The 16,324-nt window shown below is 41.7% G+C and overlaps 1 protein-coding gene across 1 annotated transcript in view; it reads left to right on the top strand.

The window, feature by feature from the left end:
* Window positions 1-5,156, top strand: part of LOC137418648 (cofilin-2-like) — a 65,125-nt gene extending 59,969 nt beyond the window's left edge. The window contains exons 2-3 of the mRNA XM_078784066.1: window positions 4,162-4,238; window positions 4,395-5,156. Coding sequence (XP_078640192.1) covers window positions 4,162-4,238; window positions 4,395-4,507 — 190 coding nt within the window. The 3' untranslated portion in view covers window positions 4,508-5,156. The remainder of the gene's footprint in view (window positions 1-4,161; window positions 4,239-4,394) is intronic.
* The last annotated feature ends 11,168 nt before the right edge of the window (window positions 5,157-16,324 follow it).

Genomic DNA, 16,324 nt, shown 5'->3' with positions numbered 1-16,324 from the left:
CGCACTTGTGTTGGTGCAGGAAACCACTATTGCACTTGTATTAGTGTGGAAAAAACCACTTTTCGCACTTGTGTTAGTGTTGAAAAACCACTTTTCGCACTTGTGTTAGTGTTGAAAAACCACTTTTCACACTTGTGTTAGTGTTGAAAAACCACTTTTCGCACTTGTGTTGGTGCAGGAAACCACTTTTGCACTTGTATTAGTGTGGAAAAACCACTTTTCGCACTTGTGTTAGTGTTGAAAAACCACTTTTCGCACTTGTGTTAGTGTTGAAAAACCACTTTTCGCACTTGTGTTGGTGCAGGAAACCAATTTTGCACTTGTATTAGTGTGGAAAAACCACTTTTCGCACTTGTGTTAGTGTTGAAAAACCACTTTTCGCACTTGTGTTGGTGCAGGAAACCACTTTTGCACTTGTATTAGTGTGGAAAAAACACTTTTCGCACTTGTGTTAGTGTTGAAAAACCACTTTTCGCACTTGTGTTGGTGCAGGAAACCACTTTTGCACTTATATTAGTGTGGAAAAACCACTTTTCGCACTTGTGTTAGTGTTGAAAAACCACATTTCACACATGTGTTAGTGTTGAAAAACCACTTTTCGCACTTCTGTTGGTGCAGGAAACCACTTTTGCACTTGTGTTAGTGTTGAAAAACCACTTTTTGCACTTGTGTTAGTGTTGAAAAACCACTTTTCGCACTTGTGTTGGTGCAGGAAACCACTTTTGCACTTGTATTAGTGTGGAGAAAACACTTTTTGCACTTGTGATAGTGTTGAAAAACCACTTTTCGCACTTGTGTTAGTGTTGAAAAACCACTTTTCGCACTTGTGTTGGTGCAGGAAACCACTTTTGCACTTGTATTAGTGTGGAAAAAACACTTTTTGCACTTGTGATAGTGTTGAAAAACCACTTTTCGCACTTGTGTTAGTGTTGAAAAACCACTTTTCGCACTTGTGTTAGTGTTGAAAAACCACTTTTCGCACTTGTGTTAGTGTTGAAAAACCACTTTTCGCACTTGTGTTAGTGTTGAAAAACCACTTTTCGCACTTGTGTTGGTGCAGGAAACCACTTTTGCACTTGTATTAGTGTGGAAAAACCACTTTTCGCACTTGTGTTAGTGTTGAAAAACCACTTTTCGCACTTGTGTTAGTGTTGAAAAACCACTTTTTGCACTTGTGTTAGTGTTGAAAAACCACTTTTCGCACTTGAGTTAGTGTTGAAAATCCACTTTTCGCACTTGTGTTGGTGCAGGAAACCACTTTTTGCACTTGTGATAGTGTTGAAAAACTACAGACAGTCAACATATTATTTTATAATTACTAATACAGATGGTAAGCATATTATTTTATAATTACTAATACAGATGGTAAACATATTATTTTATAATTACTAATACAGATGGTAAACATATTATTTTATAATTACCAATACAGATGGTAAACATTATTTTATAATTGCGAATACAGATGGTAAATATATTATTTTATAATTACTAATACAGATAGTAAACATTATTTTATAATTACTAATACAGATGGCAAACATATTATTTTATAATTACCAATACAGATGGTAAACATATTATTTTATAATTACCAAAACAGATGGTAAACATATTATTTTATAATTACCAATACAGATAGTAAACATATTATTTTATAATTACGAATACAGATCGTAAACATATCATTTTATAATTACGAATACAGATGGTAAACATATTATTTTATAATTACTAATACAGATGGTAAACATATTATTTTATAATTACCAATACAGATAGTAAACATATTATTTTATAATTACGAATACAGATGGTAAACATATTATTTCATAATTACCAATACAGATAGTAAACATATTATTTTATAATTACTAATACAGATGGTAAACATATTATTTTATAATTACCAATACAGATGGTAAACATATTATTTTATAATTACCAATACAGATGGTAAACATATTATTTTATAATTACCAATACAGATGGTAAACATATTATTTTATACTTACCAATACAGATGTTAAACACATCGCACGTGACAAAGCCGAATGCCTCAACTCTGTGTTTGCCTCAAAATCTTGTGTCCCAAAGCCATCTCTCTCTGTTCCCACCCTACCCAGTCAAACCCAACTGCTCCTGGACTCTGTGTCCTTCTCTCCTGACAAGGTGGAGGAGTTTTTGTCTAACCTCGACTCTGATTCTGCAACTGGACCAGACGGCATCAGCCCACGGGTCCTAAAATCCTGCTCTGCTGCTCTATGTCACCCTCTCTCTGTCCTTTTCACCCTCTCTTTTGCTCAAGGTCATCTGCCAGCATCCTGGAAATCAGCAAACATTACCGCTTTGCACAAAAAGGTGCAAAAACAGATCCTTGCAACTACAGACCAATCAGCCTGCTCCCAATTATCAGCAAAGTCATGGAATCCATCATTGCTTCGGATATGAAATCTTTCCTCTTCTCCAACGGCTTTATCTCTGATCATCAATTTGGTTTCAGACCAGGTCACTCTACTCTGGACATGCTGCTTCTGCTGTCTCAACAATGGATGGAGGTCCTCAATGCCAAACAGGAAATCAGAGCTGTCTCCCTCGGCATATCACGTGCCTTCGATACGGTCTGGCACCCAGCTCTGCTCACCAAACTCTCCTCCTATGGTATCCATGGAAATCTCCATGCATGGCTTGCGGACTTCCTCTCTGGTCGTAGTCAACATGTGGCCCTGAATGGATTTCTCTCACCTCCCCTTCCTGTTCAGGCTGGAGTTCCTCAAGGCAGTGTTCTGGGCCTTGTGCTTTTTCTGGTCTTTATCAATGATCTCTCCGACTCTCTGGAAAATCCTCTCTATCTCTTTGCTGATGACTCCACTCTCTGCCGCTCCATTTCTCTTCCCTCAGATCGGCAGTCTGCAGCCTCCTCACTCTCTGAAGACTTGGACAAAATCACAGACTGGTCAAACAAGTGGAACATGTCTTTCAATCCTGACATCATAATTACGACACCAATTACGTCATCGTTAACAGCACTTCTTCCCCATGTGTAGTTCTTTACAATGACCCATCTTTCAATTTTTTCCATGGAGCGATTTTGGAGATAAAGAGGTGGAACGATTTTCCAAGGTGGTGTCCGTGCCACGTGACATATGACGTCATAATTATGAATTTTAAAAATGATACAGGCGGAGGTGCTCCTATGGTAAAAATTTCGTGTCAATCGGACCAATGTTTGCCGAGAAAAATGAATTTTTAAAATGCAGACACACCACATGTATGCATCCGAATGCCTCACCCTGCTTTTCGCTTCGTGAGCGCAGGGTAATAAAGCCATGTAACACGCTTCAGTTGAATATGTTAACGGGTATGAGAAAAAGGTCTGAAAAACCACATGTGGGATGGACAGACCGACGGAGAGCAAACCTAAAATCCCCGCCGGTGAAACCCGTAGGGGACTAATAAGTGCAGAAGAGATCTTCAGCCGAATAGACAGTGATATGACCAGAGGACAAAGCCCGAGTTAAGATGGTAGTAAAACAAGGGTCTTTCACTCAGAGATTTGTTAATGCGTCAGTGAAACACTTCCTGAAAAGGGAGTGCTTTCAAATAGAGCGGGTAAGATTGAACTAGAAAAAATGGGGATAGAGGGGCACATGGATGTTGGCAGGTAGATGGGTGATATATATGGATGGATGATTGGATACCCGTGTACTGATTGTTTCTATGAATATTCTATGTAAGTATTCTATGAATACCATCTAGTTATGATAGGTTACAGAACAAGTTTGAGTTTCAGGGCGTTTCGGCTGTGAGAGGGTCTCGTGGAACGGTGAATTTGTCAGTGTTTGTTCATTCCTCATCCTACAACCATGTTCATCTCTTACCTCTTTACCCCAAAAATTGTGCATATTCGTATTGGTCTGCCAACCCGATCATGAACAGCCCCTCTCGGACCCGCTTCCCAACCTTTGACCCTGTAGCACGATGGGTTGCTAAGCAACCACAGACGCTATCTGAGGTGATCAACTGAGGTATGGAACTCTGACAGAATCAGATGCAGAACTTGGGTGTGGATTAATCTTGGGGGTAGGCAGAGGGAGGAGTGGAGTCATGTTTGCAAACTTATTATGTCGATCGGCCCTAATATGCTTGTTTCTTCTTTAGGGCACCAGATTCTGCTCCTCTTAAGAGCAAAATGATTTATGCAAGTTCGAAAAGTGTGATAAAAAGGAAATTCACAGGTATGTAAAATCCAACTCTCATGAATTGTTTTCAGTTATTTCATTGTTGATAAGTGATGCATAGTTTTTACTGAGTGGTTGGTGTGCTGGGAGTCCTGGAATTCAGACCAATTCCTAACAGATTACTTGCCTATGGCCATCGATCTCATATTATAGGCATCAAGCACGAATGGCAGGTGAACGGGCTGGGTGATATTCAGGATCGCTGTGCTCTCGCAGAAAAGCTAGCCTGTAATAAGGTCGTGTCTCTAGAAGGAAAACCCATCTGAGGTCTTCACCTCGATTCTGCATTTGCACCGAACCGCATTCCAGCTGGACACGGTGCACGTGGGATCGTGATATCGGTACATCTATGGCTTGTGATTTATGTTGTAAGAAAGCGCAGGCTCGACCTTCCTGCTGCCTGGTAGAGGCTGCCACGTGCCGTCCATTGCTCGTTGTCTTCCTGTCAGCCGGTTGTAAAAGCCAAAGGAGACCAAAGGTGTCCCTTTGCCATTGGACGTTTCAACAAACTTTCAATGCATGTTGTGTCTGCACCAACTTTATATACAGCAAAATGTTTCCAAAGTTTTGTTGTTGCTCAATGTAGAAAAAGCCAGATTTCGCCCCCCCCCCCCCCCCCCCTCCCCACCTCCTTCTCCGATATTCTGAACAGGATATGCAGTGATTGAATTTGTGGAGAGTTGTAGAAGTAGAAATATAAATTAATGTTTTCTACCGATCAGCGTGTACCTGATTCAACATTGCAATAAATCTCAGCTGACAGTTCCTTTTGTGAAATGCGGGTTTTCAAACAAATTGTGAAATATTTATAACCTGTGTAGAAGATTTCAGTGTTTATCAAATGATTATATGAACAGATTTTTCTTGATCACCACGAGTGGAGCCTTCAATAAAACGGGGATTTCTCTAAATGTGTTTGCGTAATGGTGGACTGATCTTTATGTCCCAATAATGTTACTCAAGTACTTCTTCCACTCAGGTCTTCAATTACGGGCACATTTAAAACATTTGTTAATGAAACTTTGTCTATAAAATCAACATCAGGGGATACCTGAAATATGTTGTAGTTTTTTCGGGATTTGACTCCCAGTTTATGCCCCAAGGGGTGGAGACTTGGGGTCACTGGGGTCAAAACGGAAGATGTTTTTTTAAATCAAAATTTAATCTTGTGTCATTTCTGGTGGAACTTTTAGCCATTTTTAAACTTTGCTTTAGTTGGGAAGCGTGGGGATTTGCGATGGCGTGCCATCTTCTTCGATCTTGTTTCATTTGTGATTACATTGGCAGATATAGTGGAAATCGGGCAAGGATCATGAAGGAGTGAGGTAAGCATTTCGGAATGACGTAATGAGTAAGGATCGGTGGATTTGGGAAGACCACGCAGTGCAAATTTCACTGCGGGTTAGACTGGAGCGGAAGGTCACGATGGGTCAGCGAGCAGGAACCCGGAGAACACAAGGAGGAGCCGCAATGGGGGTGAGGTGAGGAAGGTGGGAGTTGACGAAGGTCTAATGGGCATTGGGTGGGTGTTAATGAAGGTGTTATGAGGTGGAGTGGCGAGGGGGGGTCCTCTAAGATTTAATGAAGCTGTGAAATAGGGGGCACGAAAAACAACCGTCTGAACAAACAGCAGCAGCTGCAGCCGTCCTGCGGACATTGCGGGTTGCGGCAATCGCATTCCCAGATGTCTACCTGAGCTGTTCCCATTACCACCAAGTGTTTTGTCTGTCGACTGTTTCCGAACTCAAATGTTTTGAGAACGGCCGTATGACTGTGCTCCCAAGTGAATGTGACCATTTCTCTCTCCCACCGGTTCAGCTGCAGTTCAGACTGCGCATTAAATGGTTGTGGTACTGTGGTTAGAGAGTGGGGTTGATGGATTTTGGGGAATAAGTGATTTTTCAACAAAACTGAAATAAAACAAGAACGGCACTCGGTAGAGCGCATACCTCCGCCAAGGTGAACAGTTTCCATTTTATATGCCACTGATACGCGGGAGCTGAACCAAAATGTAATCGGCTTGTTTGTGTCACCGACCCAACTCATCCACCACATTTTGTCATAATCCGTCCACAACATTTTAAATATAATGCGAAATAATATTGGACATACTTTATAGATGTATTTACATTCTAATTGTACATAATTTATAGATGTACTTACATTCCAATTGTACATCATTTGTAGACATAGTCACATTCTAATTGTACAGACTTTATAGACTTGCTCACATTCTAATTGTGCAGACTTTATAGACTTGCTCACATTCTAATTGTACAGACTTTATAGATTTCCTCACATTCTGATTGTACATACTTTGTCGACTTACTCACATTCTAATTGTACAGACTTTATAGATTTACTCACATTCTGATTGTACATACTTTGTCGACTTACTCGCATTCTAACTGTACAGACTTTGTGCACAAAGTCACATTCTAATTGTGCAGACTTTATAGACTAGCTCACATTCTAATTGTACATACTTTATAAACTAGCTCACATTCTAATTGTGCAGACTTTATAGACTTGCTCACATTCTAATTGTGCAGACTTTATAGATTTACTCACATTCTAATTGTACAGACGTTATAGATGTACTCACATTCTAATTGTACATACTTTGTCGACTTACTCGCATCCTAACTGTACAGACTTTGTGCACATAGTCACATTCTAATTGTGCAGACTTTATAGACTAGCTCACATTCTAATTGTACATAATTTATAGACTAACTCACATACTAATTGTACATACTTTATAGACTAGCTCACATTTTAATTGTGCAGACTTTATCGACTTCCTCACATTCTAATTGTACATACTTTATAGACTTACTCACATTCTAATTGGACAGACTTTGTAGACTTACCTTCTAATTGTACATACTTTATAGACTTACTCACATTCTAATTGTACAGACTTTATCGATGTACTTGCATTCTAATTGTACATAATTTATGGACTTACTTACATTCTAATAGTACATAGTTTATAGACTTACTCACATTCTAATTGTACATAATTTATAGAATTACTCACATTCTAATTGTACATAATTTATAGACTTACTCACATTCTAATTGTGCAAACTTTGTAGACTTACTCGCATTCTAATTGTACATACTTTGTAGACTTACTCACATTCTAATTGTACATAATTTATAGAATTGCTCACATTCTAATTGTACATAATTTATAGACTTACTCACATTCTAATTGTGCAGACTTTGTAGACCTACTCACATTCTAATTGTACATACTTTGTAGACTTACTCACATTCTAATTGTACATAATTTATAGACTTACTCACATTCTAATTGTGCAGACTTTGTAGACTTACTCGCATTCTAATTGTACATACTTTGTAGACTTACTCACATTCTAATTGTACATAATTTATAGCATTGCTCACATTCTAATTGTACATAATTTGTAGACTTACTCACATTCTAATTGTACATACTTTGTAGACTTACTCACATTCTAATTGTACATAATTTATAGACTTACTCACATTTTAATTGTACATAATTTATAGACTTACTCACATTCTAATTGTGCAGACTTTGTCGACTTACTCGCATTCTAATTGTACATACTTTGTAGACATTGTCACATTCTCATTGTGGTGAGGGCAATAATAATTCACAAATACCTTCCTTTGCTCATACTTGGTATTTACATAGATACTCGAACAAGAAATCCTCACACTCATTCCCTTTGTGCGAAATGTGGATGAAAAATAAATGATTTAAAATAATCAAAAAATAGGAAAAACTTACCTCATGCAAGATAAAGTGATCTCGCGTTTTGACCACATTCACCGGCATTGCGGTCTCCGTCTTCGCATCTTCTAATAGTCTGCTGTGGGTCAAAAGACAAACGATAGTGGATACGTGAGATGGAATCTCGTAGATAATGCATCGACGAGGATTGAGGGCATCGACGATGGCGAGATGGGGCCCCTAAACCCCTGGTGGTGTGGCTGTGGAAGGAAATGCCCAGTGAGATGGGGCCCCTAAACCCCTGGTGGTGTGGCTGTGGGAGGAAATGCCCAGTGAGATGGGGCCCCTAAACCCCTGGTGGTGTGGCTGTGGAAGGAAATGCCCAGTGAGATGGGGCCCCTAAACCCCTGGTGATGTGGCTGTGGGAGGAAATGCCCAGTGAGATGGGGCCCCTAAACTCCAGGTGATGTGGCTGTGGGAGGAAATGCCCAGTGAGATGGGGCCCCTAAACCCCTGGTGGTGTGGCTGTGGGAGGAAATGCCCATAGACCGGTAATGACACCATCACAGATGAAGGAAAACATCTGGCCTACAGACGAAAACCCGTGGTTGGAGGAGTTACCACCCCATCTCAGAATGCAGCAGCCCTACAAGTACTTGAAAATCATGATGTACACAAACACAAGCACCAGCGTTAGAACCCCTGCTTTTCTTCCTATCACCACAAGCAGGATGATGGATGATTATCTGGCCTATTGTACTCCCAGCGGTCCCAGGAATACCCACCCAAAATATCGTTGCGATCGGTTGAGCCGTTTTTGCGGTTCATTCGTACAGACGGACGGACATTTGGTGAATTATAGTGAGATTGTCTGCGACACTGGGCTGCATTCGGACGAACTGAAACCCGCCGCAGCTGCCATAGCTGTTTGGGCAAATCTGACAAAGTAACTTTGCTCTGTCACTCTGGTTTATTTTTGGTGTTTTGTTTGTGATTGTCTGATCAACATTATGCATAAACAAGTATTGTGGTCATCCTTTCCCTGCAATGCTCTCCCTACGTCTATGTAGTGGTTGCTTTCCTTAGACTTCTTTAACGTAGCTGTGGCACACTATCAGGTCATCGGCCATACTTATAATATTTTATTCTCCTATTGATGTATCTGTCCATCCTTGCCTTCAGGTCCTTCATGTAACTGATCTTCATGTTTTTCCAGTTGAATTCCAGTCACGTCCATGAATCCCTTCAAGTTTTCACGACAGCTGTTCACCATGTTCTCAGATTATCGCCATCCAAAACCATGACATCTCATCTCGTTACCCCCACCCTAAACCCCCTCCTTCCAAATCTAGTTTTTATCCTTCCTGAGAGTTTGCTTATGTATCCATCTTGTCCACACAATGTGTACCCGACATCTCATCCCTTCGCCAACACCCATTGTTTGTCGAAGTCTCCCCATCCTCTATTTTGTCCTTCTATCTTGCGGTTGGTGCCTTCCTCTCTCTACTGTTCCTTTTGTTCAGTTGTGTCCGGATACATTATTTGTTATATCGCTTGCACGAGTCTTCACTCTGCATACAAAAAAAACTACGGCCTTGAAAGGGTACCAAGACTGGTCCTGAAAGGGTACCAAGACTGGTCCTCTCTGCATCCACTCCTGGTCTCTTCCTTGGTGTCATAGGCCTTACGACAGGCTAGAAGCCTTCGTATAGGACGTTATGTAGGCCTTGGATTAAAGACTGGGAATTTGATGACGTTACCAGGCCAACAAATTATTCCACCTGCTGGAATGAGAAAGAAAAGTGTCTCACAAGAATGCTTGAGGGGATTGGATGGAGGATGGTTTCCTTGTGGAAGGTAAGAATTAGACTGAGAAGGTGGTTTAAGGGGTTCCCGCATCTGGACCGTTCCGGCCTTCAGGGTGTGAATGAGGCCCTCCAGTTTACAACAACTGGTTCCCCATCATCACCGAATGGTGAACCTCGGGGGCAACTGGAATGATTTATTTAATCTGTATAATGAACATTGTCTGTCACATGTATGCTTATTCGTCTCCCCATTAATGTGTACACCTCACAGTCCGATTTTGCACTTGCCTGAACAAATAAATAATATAACCTCTTCCTTTATCAAATATCTAGTGCAAAGTAATCCAAAACATTTTACTTCCTCATGGTACCTTACCTTGACAGCATTCCATTGTCGATATGCACGACGAGTCTTCAGGTCATGCATGAAGCCTCCTCCAAGGTGAGGTGTTGCTTCTTTCACCTGAAGATACTGAGGGAAGTACTGATTTGGGAAAGCTCTCCGAGCTTCGATGTCGACGTCTGAAGTGGGAAACAGGTGGCAATGAAGGTCACACGTATGATGTCATTACGGTGTGAACACCTGCTCACTTCGAGAGCGGCAGGAAAGGTCATTCATCTTTGGAGTAGAGATAGGTTACAGACGATGTATGGTCGGGTCTCAAGAACATTGGGGGTGTGTTCATTTACCAAGTTTCTTGTGGAGAGATCGCCAAGTGGTTTAAACATTCGAGCAAGCACTCCATTCAAAACCGGTAAGGAACGGCTGGCTTGGTAAGCGCTAGCTAGCTGCTTGGCAAAGGAGCACACCACCAACGCTTGTGGGGTATATAGATTACAGTAGATCTTCGCTCAATTCTGTAAGTAAAACTTACCTCACGGATGTCGGGATTCCTCCAAATTTCTTTGTTTAATGTTATAAACAGCATCAGCGACTGTTTAAAAAGCTAATCATACGTGTTTGTGGTTCATAATATTTTACAAGTCCGGTTACACCGCTGTTAGACTTCCGGGCTTTTTTATGGAATAAAGCGTGACTAACACAAAAGAAGCACACAAACAACAACAACAACAGCTACAATGTATTATAAAACATCCTTTTTTCACGTTTCAACACTTTCACTTCATTTTACATCCTCAATGAGATTCACAGATCCATAGACGTGCAATCCATAGACGTGCTATCCATAGACGTGCTATGGTGCAAGAGAACCATAGCACGTGCAATATGTTTATGAAGTACAACTTGCCGTCATTTGATTAAGAATCGTCATCGAAACGACCGGGTGGCATGCACACCTAGTTGTAATAAAAACAAGGTAACTATGAAAGCAGCAATTGGTAATCTTCCATTCCTGATGGTTACCTCGGCAGAATTTCTCATGTGTCACGGGGCTCCGACAAAGCGCACAGTGCACCTGTCCGGTGTTGTGACGACGCACTCCCTGGAGGCACGACACACAAAAAACATGGTGACAGGGAAGGTACTTGTGCGGCCCAACTGCGATGTCAAGGCAAATGGGACAGGTGAGATCCTGCAGGTGTTCGGTCTCCTTCTGGGTCGTGTTTGGTTCCACCTGCACCCACAAGATAAATGAATCACTCACGGTCGTTGAACAATGTTGTGGAAATATACTATTTTTATCTTCAAACTAACAATATTTATATTGGGAGCATCGATACCCAGAATTGATGATATATGATGAATGGCATGTGATTTAAAAACACCTCTTTTAATTAACAAAGGGTTAAAAAAAATCAACACTTGATCTTGAATCCGAACCACAAAATGTCGGGTTTTTCCAAACCCATGAAAAGCCGGACAAAGACACATTGGCCTAAAAACCAAGATGGACGATCATGCAAAGAGCCGCTGTTTCTCCAATCCCCCATAACATAACAACATAACACACACATAGCACCAGATTTATGGTGGTGGAGGCCCCAGTGCACACATGGGTGGTGGTGGCCTTCACAACAACAACTACACCTCCAATAATAGGAGTGCTCTGAAAAAATTACCTCAACATTGCCTTCACAACAACAACAAGAAGTCGTCAACAACAACAACAACGGCTGGGTAGTGCATTTCACAGAAAAGACTCAACCATGAGCACCAAGGAGCTTTCAAAAGAGCTCCGGGATAAAGTTGTGGAAAGACACAGATCAGGGGATAGGTATAAAAAGATTTCAAAGGCCTTGAATATCCCTTGCAGCACAGTCGAGACGATCATTAAGAAGTGGAAGGCGTATGGTACCACCAATACCCTGCCAAGATCAGGCCGTCCAACCAAACTGGATGACCAAGCAAGGAGGAGACTGATCAGATAGGCCACCAAGAGGCCAATGGTAACATTGAAAGATTTACAGGCATTTATGGCAAAGATTGGTCACTGTGTGCATGTGACAACAATATCCCAAGCACTCCACAACTCTGGCCTGTACAGTAGGGTGGCAAGAAGGAAGCCATTACTCAAAAAAGTCCACCTTGAGCCATGTTTGAGACATGCAAAAAAACATTCCGGAGATCCTGAAGCGATGTAGCAAAACCGGTGTTGAGGCAAAACTGAGGGCCTTTCTCTCTCTCTCACCGCAGGTAGGTTGGTGGTCTTTCTGTCTTCTACCGACTCCTCTCCAGCCTTGTTCCCTCTGCTCTGTCTGTGCTCTGTCCCCCAAATATTCCTGCAGGACCCACAAGATCTTCAAAAAACCTTCTCATGGTTAAACTGCCAAAATCAAGACTCTCTATTCACCTTCACTCCTTCATTCCTCTTTTCTCCCACCTCTGGAACAAACTCCCACACTTTCTTCCTCCAGGTCTTTAAAACAGCTGTTCACCACAATCTCTTATCTTCCCCCATCCAAAACCTTGATCTTTTCTACTCCCCTTAAAACACCCCAAATGCACCTCTTTCAATCCCCAACTTTTTTCCTGAAATTCCTAGTAGTGCTCATTTGCTTTATACTGTGGACGCCTCCCTCCTCCCCAGCCCTCTCCCTTCCACAGATCTACCAACGTCCCAGTTCTCCACTGTTGTTGTGCTTCCATCTTTCTCTCCCCCTCCTGTCTCCCGCTCCCTTCATTGTATGTTTTATGTGTCTGTGCATGTTTTCATGGTCAATGCGTTAGCTCTTACACGAACCTCGATTCTGTATCCAAAAAATATATAGGAAAAAAAATTAACGTTCTGTAGTCAAACGAAACCAAAATGGAACTTTTTGGCCTAAATGCAAAATGTTATGTTTGTGCAAACACAACACATCACCAAAAGAACACCATCCCTACTGTGAAGCATGGTGGTGGCAGCATCATGTTATGGGGATGTTTCTCATCAGCAGGGACTGGAGCACATGTCAGGATAGAAGGGAAAATGGATGGAGGAAAATACAGAAAAATACGAGAGGAAAACCTGCTGCCCTCTGCAAGAAAGCTGGAAGTTTACCTTTCAGCATGACAACGACCCGAAGCACACAGCCAAAGCTACACTGGAGGGGTTCAGGAACAAAAAGATAAATGTCCTTGAGTTGCCCAGAAAGAGCCCTGATCTAAATAAAATTGAAAATCTGTGGCATGACTTGAAGATTGCTGTTCATCAACGCTCCCCACACAACTTGACTGAGCTTTTAAAACTTGACAGTTTTTTTTTTACAGAATTATGGGCAAATATTGCTCAATCAAGGTGTGCAAAGTTGGTAGAGACCTACCCAAACAGACTCACACCTGTAATTGCTGTCAAAGGTGTTTCCACCAAGTATTAACTCGGGGGGATGGACACTTATCCACCCAAGATATGCTAGTTTTGTTTTTTAAAGCAACTTTCTGAAATTTGTAGAATTTGTTTTTCACTTGGAAGTTGTGGGTTACGATGTGTAAATAAAGGTGGATAAAGTCTGGTTTAATGCAACTTATTTCCAGGCTATAACGCAACAAAAGTTGAACATTTTGAAAAGGGGGTGTAGACTTTCTACAGGCCCTGTATGTATCCTGAAAATAATCCTGGTTGAGCCCTTCGGTGGTGGAGGCCCCAGGCACGTGTCCCAGTTGTCCTTACATAAATCTGGCCACACGCGCACACAGACACACACACACACACACACACACACACCAAAAACCTCTACTGGTACGAAATTAGAAATACACAGAAACCTTGAAACAGGAGGAGGTCATTCGGCCCATCAAGCCTGTGTCATGTCCACATTCACCACAACCCCAACACCCAACACCATCCCTGTACTGTATAATATTACATAATTTATTATTTTCTCTCACTATGTACCTCCTGTGCTTCATGCTGTGGGTGGTGTCGAGACTGGGTCGTTTCGTGCGGAGAGGCATCCACTGCAACTCTGCTGAATTGCAGAAGTACAACCGCTTCGGTCTACGGGGTAGGTGAGGAAGATACAAACCACGTGATCAGTAAATTAATTATTTAAAACGAGTAGAAAACCCGTCAAAAATGACAGGTTGGAACAGTTTATTTGACGGGGCAGCCTCGTGATCGTGCCAAAGTCTGAAGCCTGGGCCTCATGTCAGGTGTGCTTATATCTTCTTTATTTATTAGACATCCTGCAGACGTAAATGAACACTCGGTTTACTCTGCGCACGTTGAACATTACATGCAGTGAATTTCACCTCCACGTGCCTTGTATTTATTGTGATGAAAAAAAACTCCCGCTTCTGTACAACATCCTTGAGGTTCAGTTTGCAAGCCACCATCTACAATTCCAATGTAAGAGACATAATTACTCTTCTTTTATGTCTTTGGAGTCCTCAGGGTCTTTTGGGTTAATTGGGTCCTCGGGGTCTTTTGGGTCTTCTGGTTTCATGGCATCTTTTGGGTCATTTGAGTCTTTTGGGTCCTCTGGATCTTTGGGGTCCATGGGTATTTTCGGTCCTCTGGGTCGTTGGGGTATTTTAGGGTTTTTGGGGTATTTTGGGTCATCGGGGTGATTTGGGTTTTTGGGGTCCACTGGGACCTCGGGATCTTTTTGGTGTTTTGGGGTCTTTTTGATGTTTTGGATATTGCTTGGGTCTATGGAGTCGTTAAGGGTCTTTGGGATCTTTTGGATCTTCAGAGTCTTTTGGGTCTTTGTGGCATTTTGGATCTCAGGGTATTTTGGGTCTTCGTGGTGTTTTTTTCGGCCTTTCGTCTTTTTGGATATTTGGGGTCTTCATGGGGTCTTCGGGGTTTTTTGGTTCTTCGTGGTGTTTTTGGTCACATGAAGAGTCACATGAAGTGTATGAGTCACATGAAGAGTGAAAAGTGTTCGCATTAATTATATAGAGTGAATGAATCATGAATGACTTATGAAGGGTGTTTTATTGATAGCATAAGATAAGAAAAACCAATCGTGTTCTTACGTTAACTAGTTAGACCAGCGACGAAAGAATCTCGTCACAGAGCAGTAACTGAAGTCTCATTCTCAACGACAACGGTACTCAGTGGAAAGCACACCTCCGCCAGGTTGAACAGTTTACGTTTTGTGTCAACTGAACCGTTCGTTCTGGATCCGACATCAAGCAAAATCGAATCAGCTTGTTCTCGTCACAAACCCAACTCATCCACAAAGTTTTGTCGTAACTCGTCCACAACGTTTTTCAAATTTCATGCTGCATATCGTTTTTGTCCCGATCACTCAACAGTGAAGAATCGCTTTAAAATGTTTAAATCCTGGTATCCGTTTTTCGGATCTTCACCAAATTTAAATCAACTCGCAACGGCACCTGCCCTATGGGCGGGGCTCCAATTGGGAAGCCCAAATGAAAAGGCAAAATATCAGAAATTGAAGGTTTTTTTATTTTAAACGATTCATATAAACATCCGATGAATCATATCACACGCAAATCATCAAAATCTAAACAGCATCTTAAGAATTTCAGTAAAAGCCACATCACTGTTCATATCGGTAAATATTATTCCATCGTGTTTCAAATCGTGATCGATGCACGATGATCGTGATGATCGTGATCGTGAATCGTGTTCACAACCGCGATGTCGAACGTAAAACAATTATTACCTGACGATCGTTTCTCTTCCACTTTTTCTTCATCCTTGTAAACCAAGACCACATCTTGCTTTGAATGCAGAAGGTGGATAAAGGGAGCGCAAAAGACTCACACGCGAACTCGAACACGAAAATTCCGAAACGCAACAAAGCTCCGTGCGTCACAATGATAGGGGGCGGGGCTTCATCTCCATCCACTCAAACACCAACGTTCCGAAACGCAACAACAAAGCACCGTGTCACAATGGATGTGGGCGGGGCTTCATCTCCATCGTTGCCCTCATTAACAATGACTTATGGAATAAACTTAAAACTGGTGACACATCCACACATTTTGGTTTTTAAAATATCGATTTGAAAAAAAAACAAAAAAAAAACACTTTTCTTCGGACCACAGAAGAGGCTCAGTTTTCTCGACCTCACTGAACTTGATGGTTCTGGTTCGGGAACGTTTGGTGCATCGCGATGAACCCGAACGTTCATTTCCAGCCCAGGTGTGGGTGCGTGGCAGGATGGTCTCGAGGTGCACACCTGACCTT

This window comes from Myxine glutinosa, chromosome 9, assembly GCF_964187855.1.
Source record: "Myxine glutinosa chromosome 9, kmMyxGlut1.1, whole genome shotgun sequence".
In the NCBI taxonomy this organism is placed as follows: Eukaryota; Metazoa; Chordata; class Myxini; order Myxiniformes; family Myxinidae; genus Myxine; species Myxine glutinosa.
This window is presented reverse-complemented; position numbering and strand designations above follow the sequence as displayed.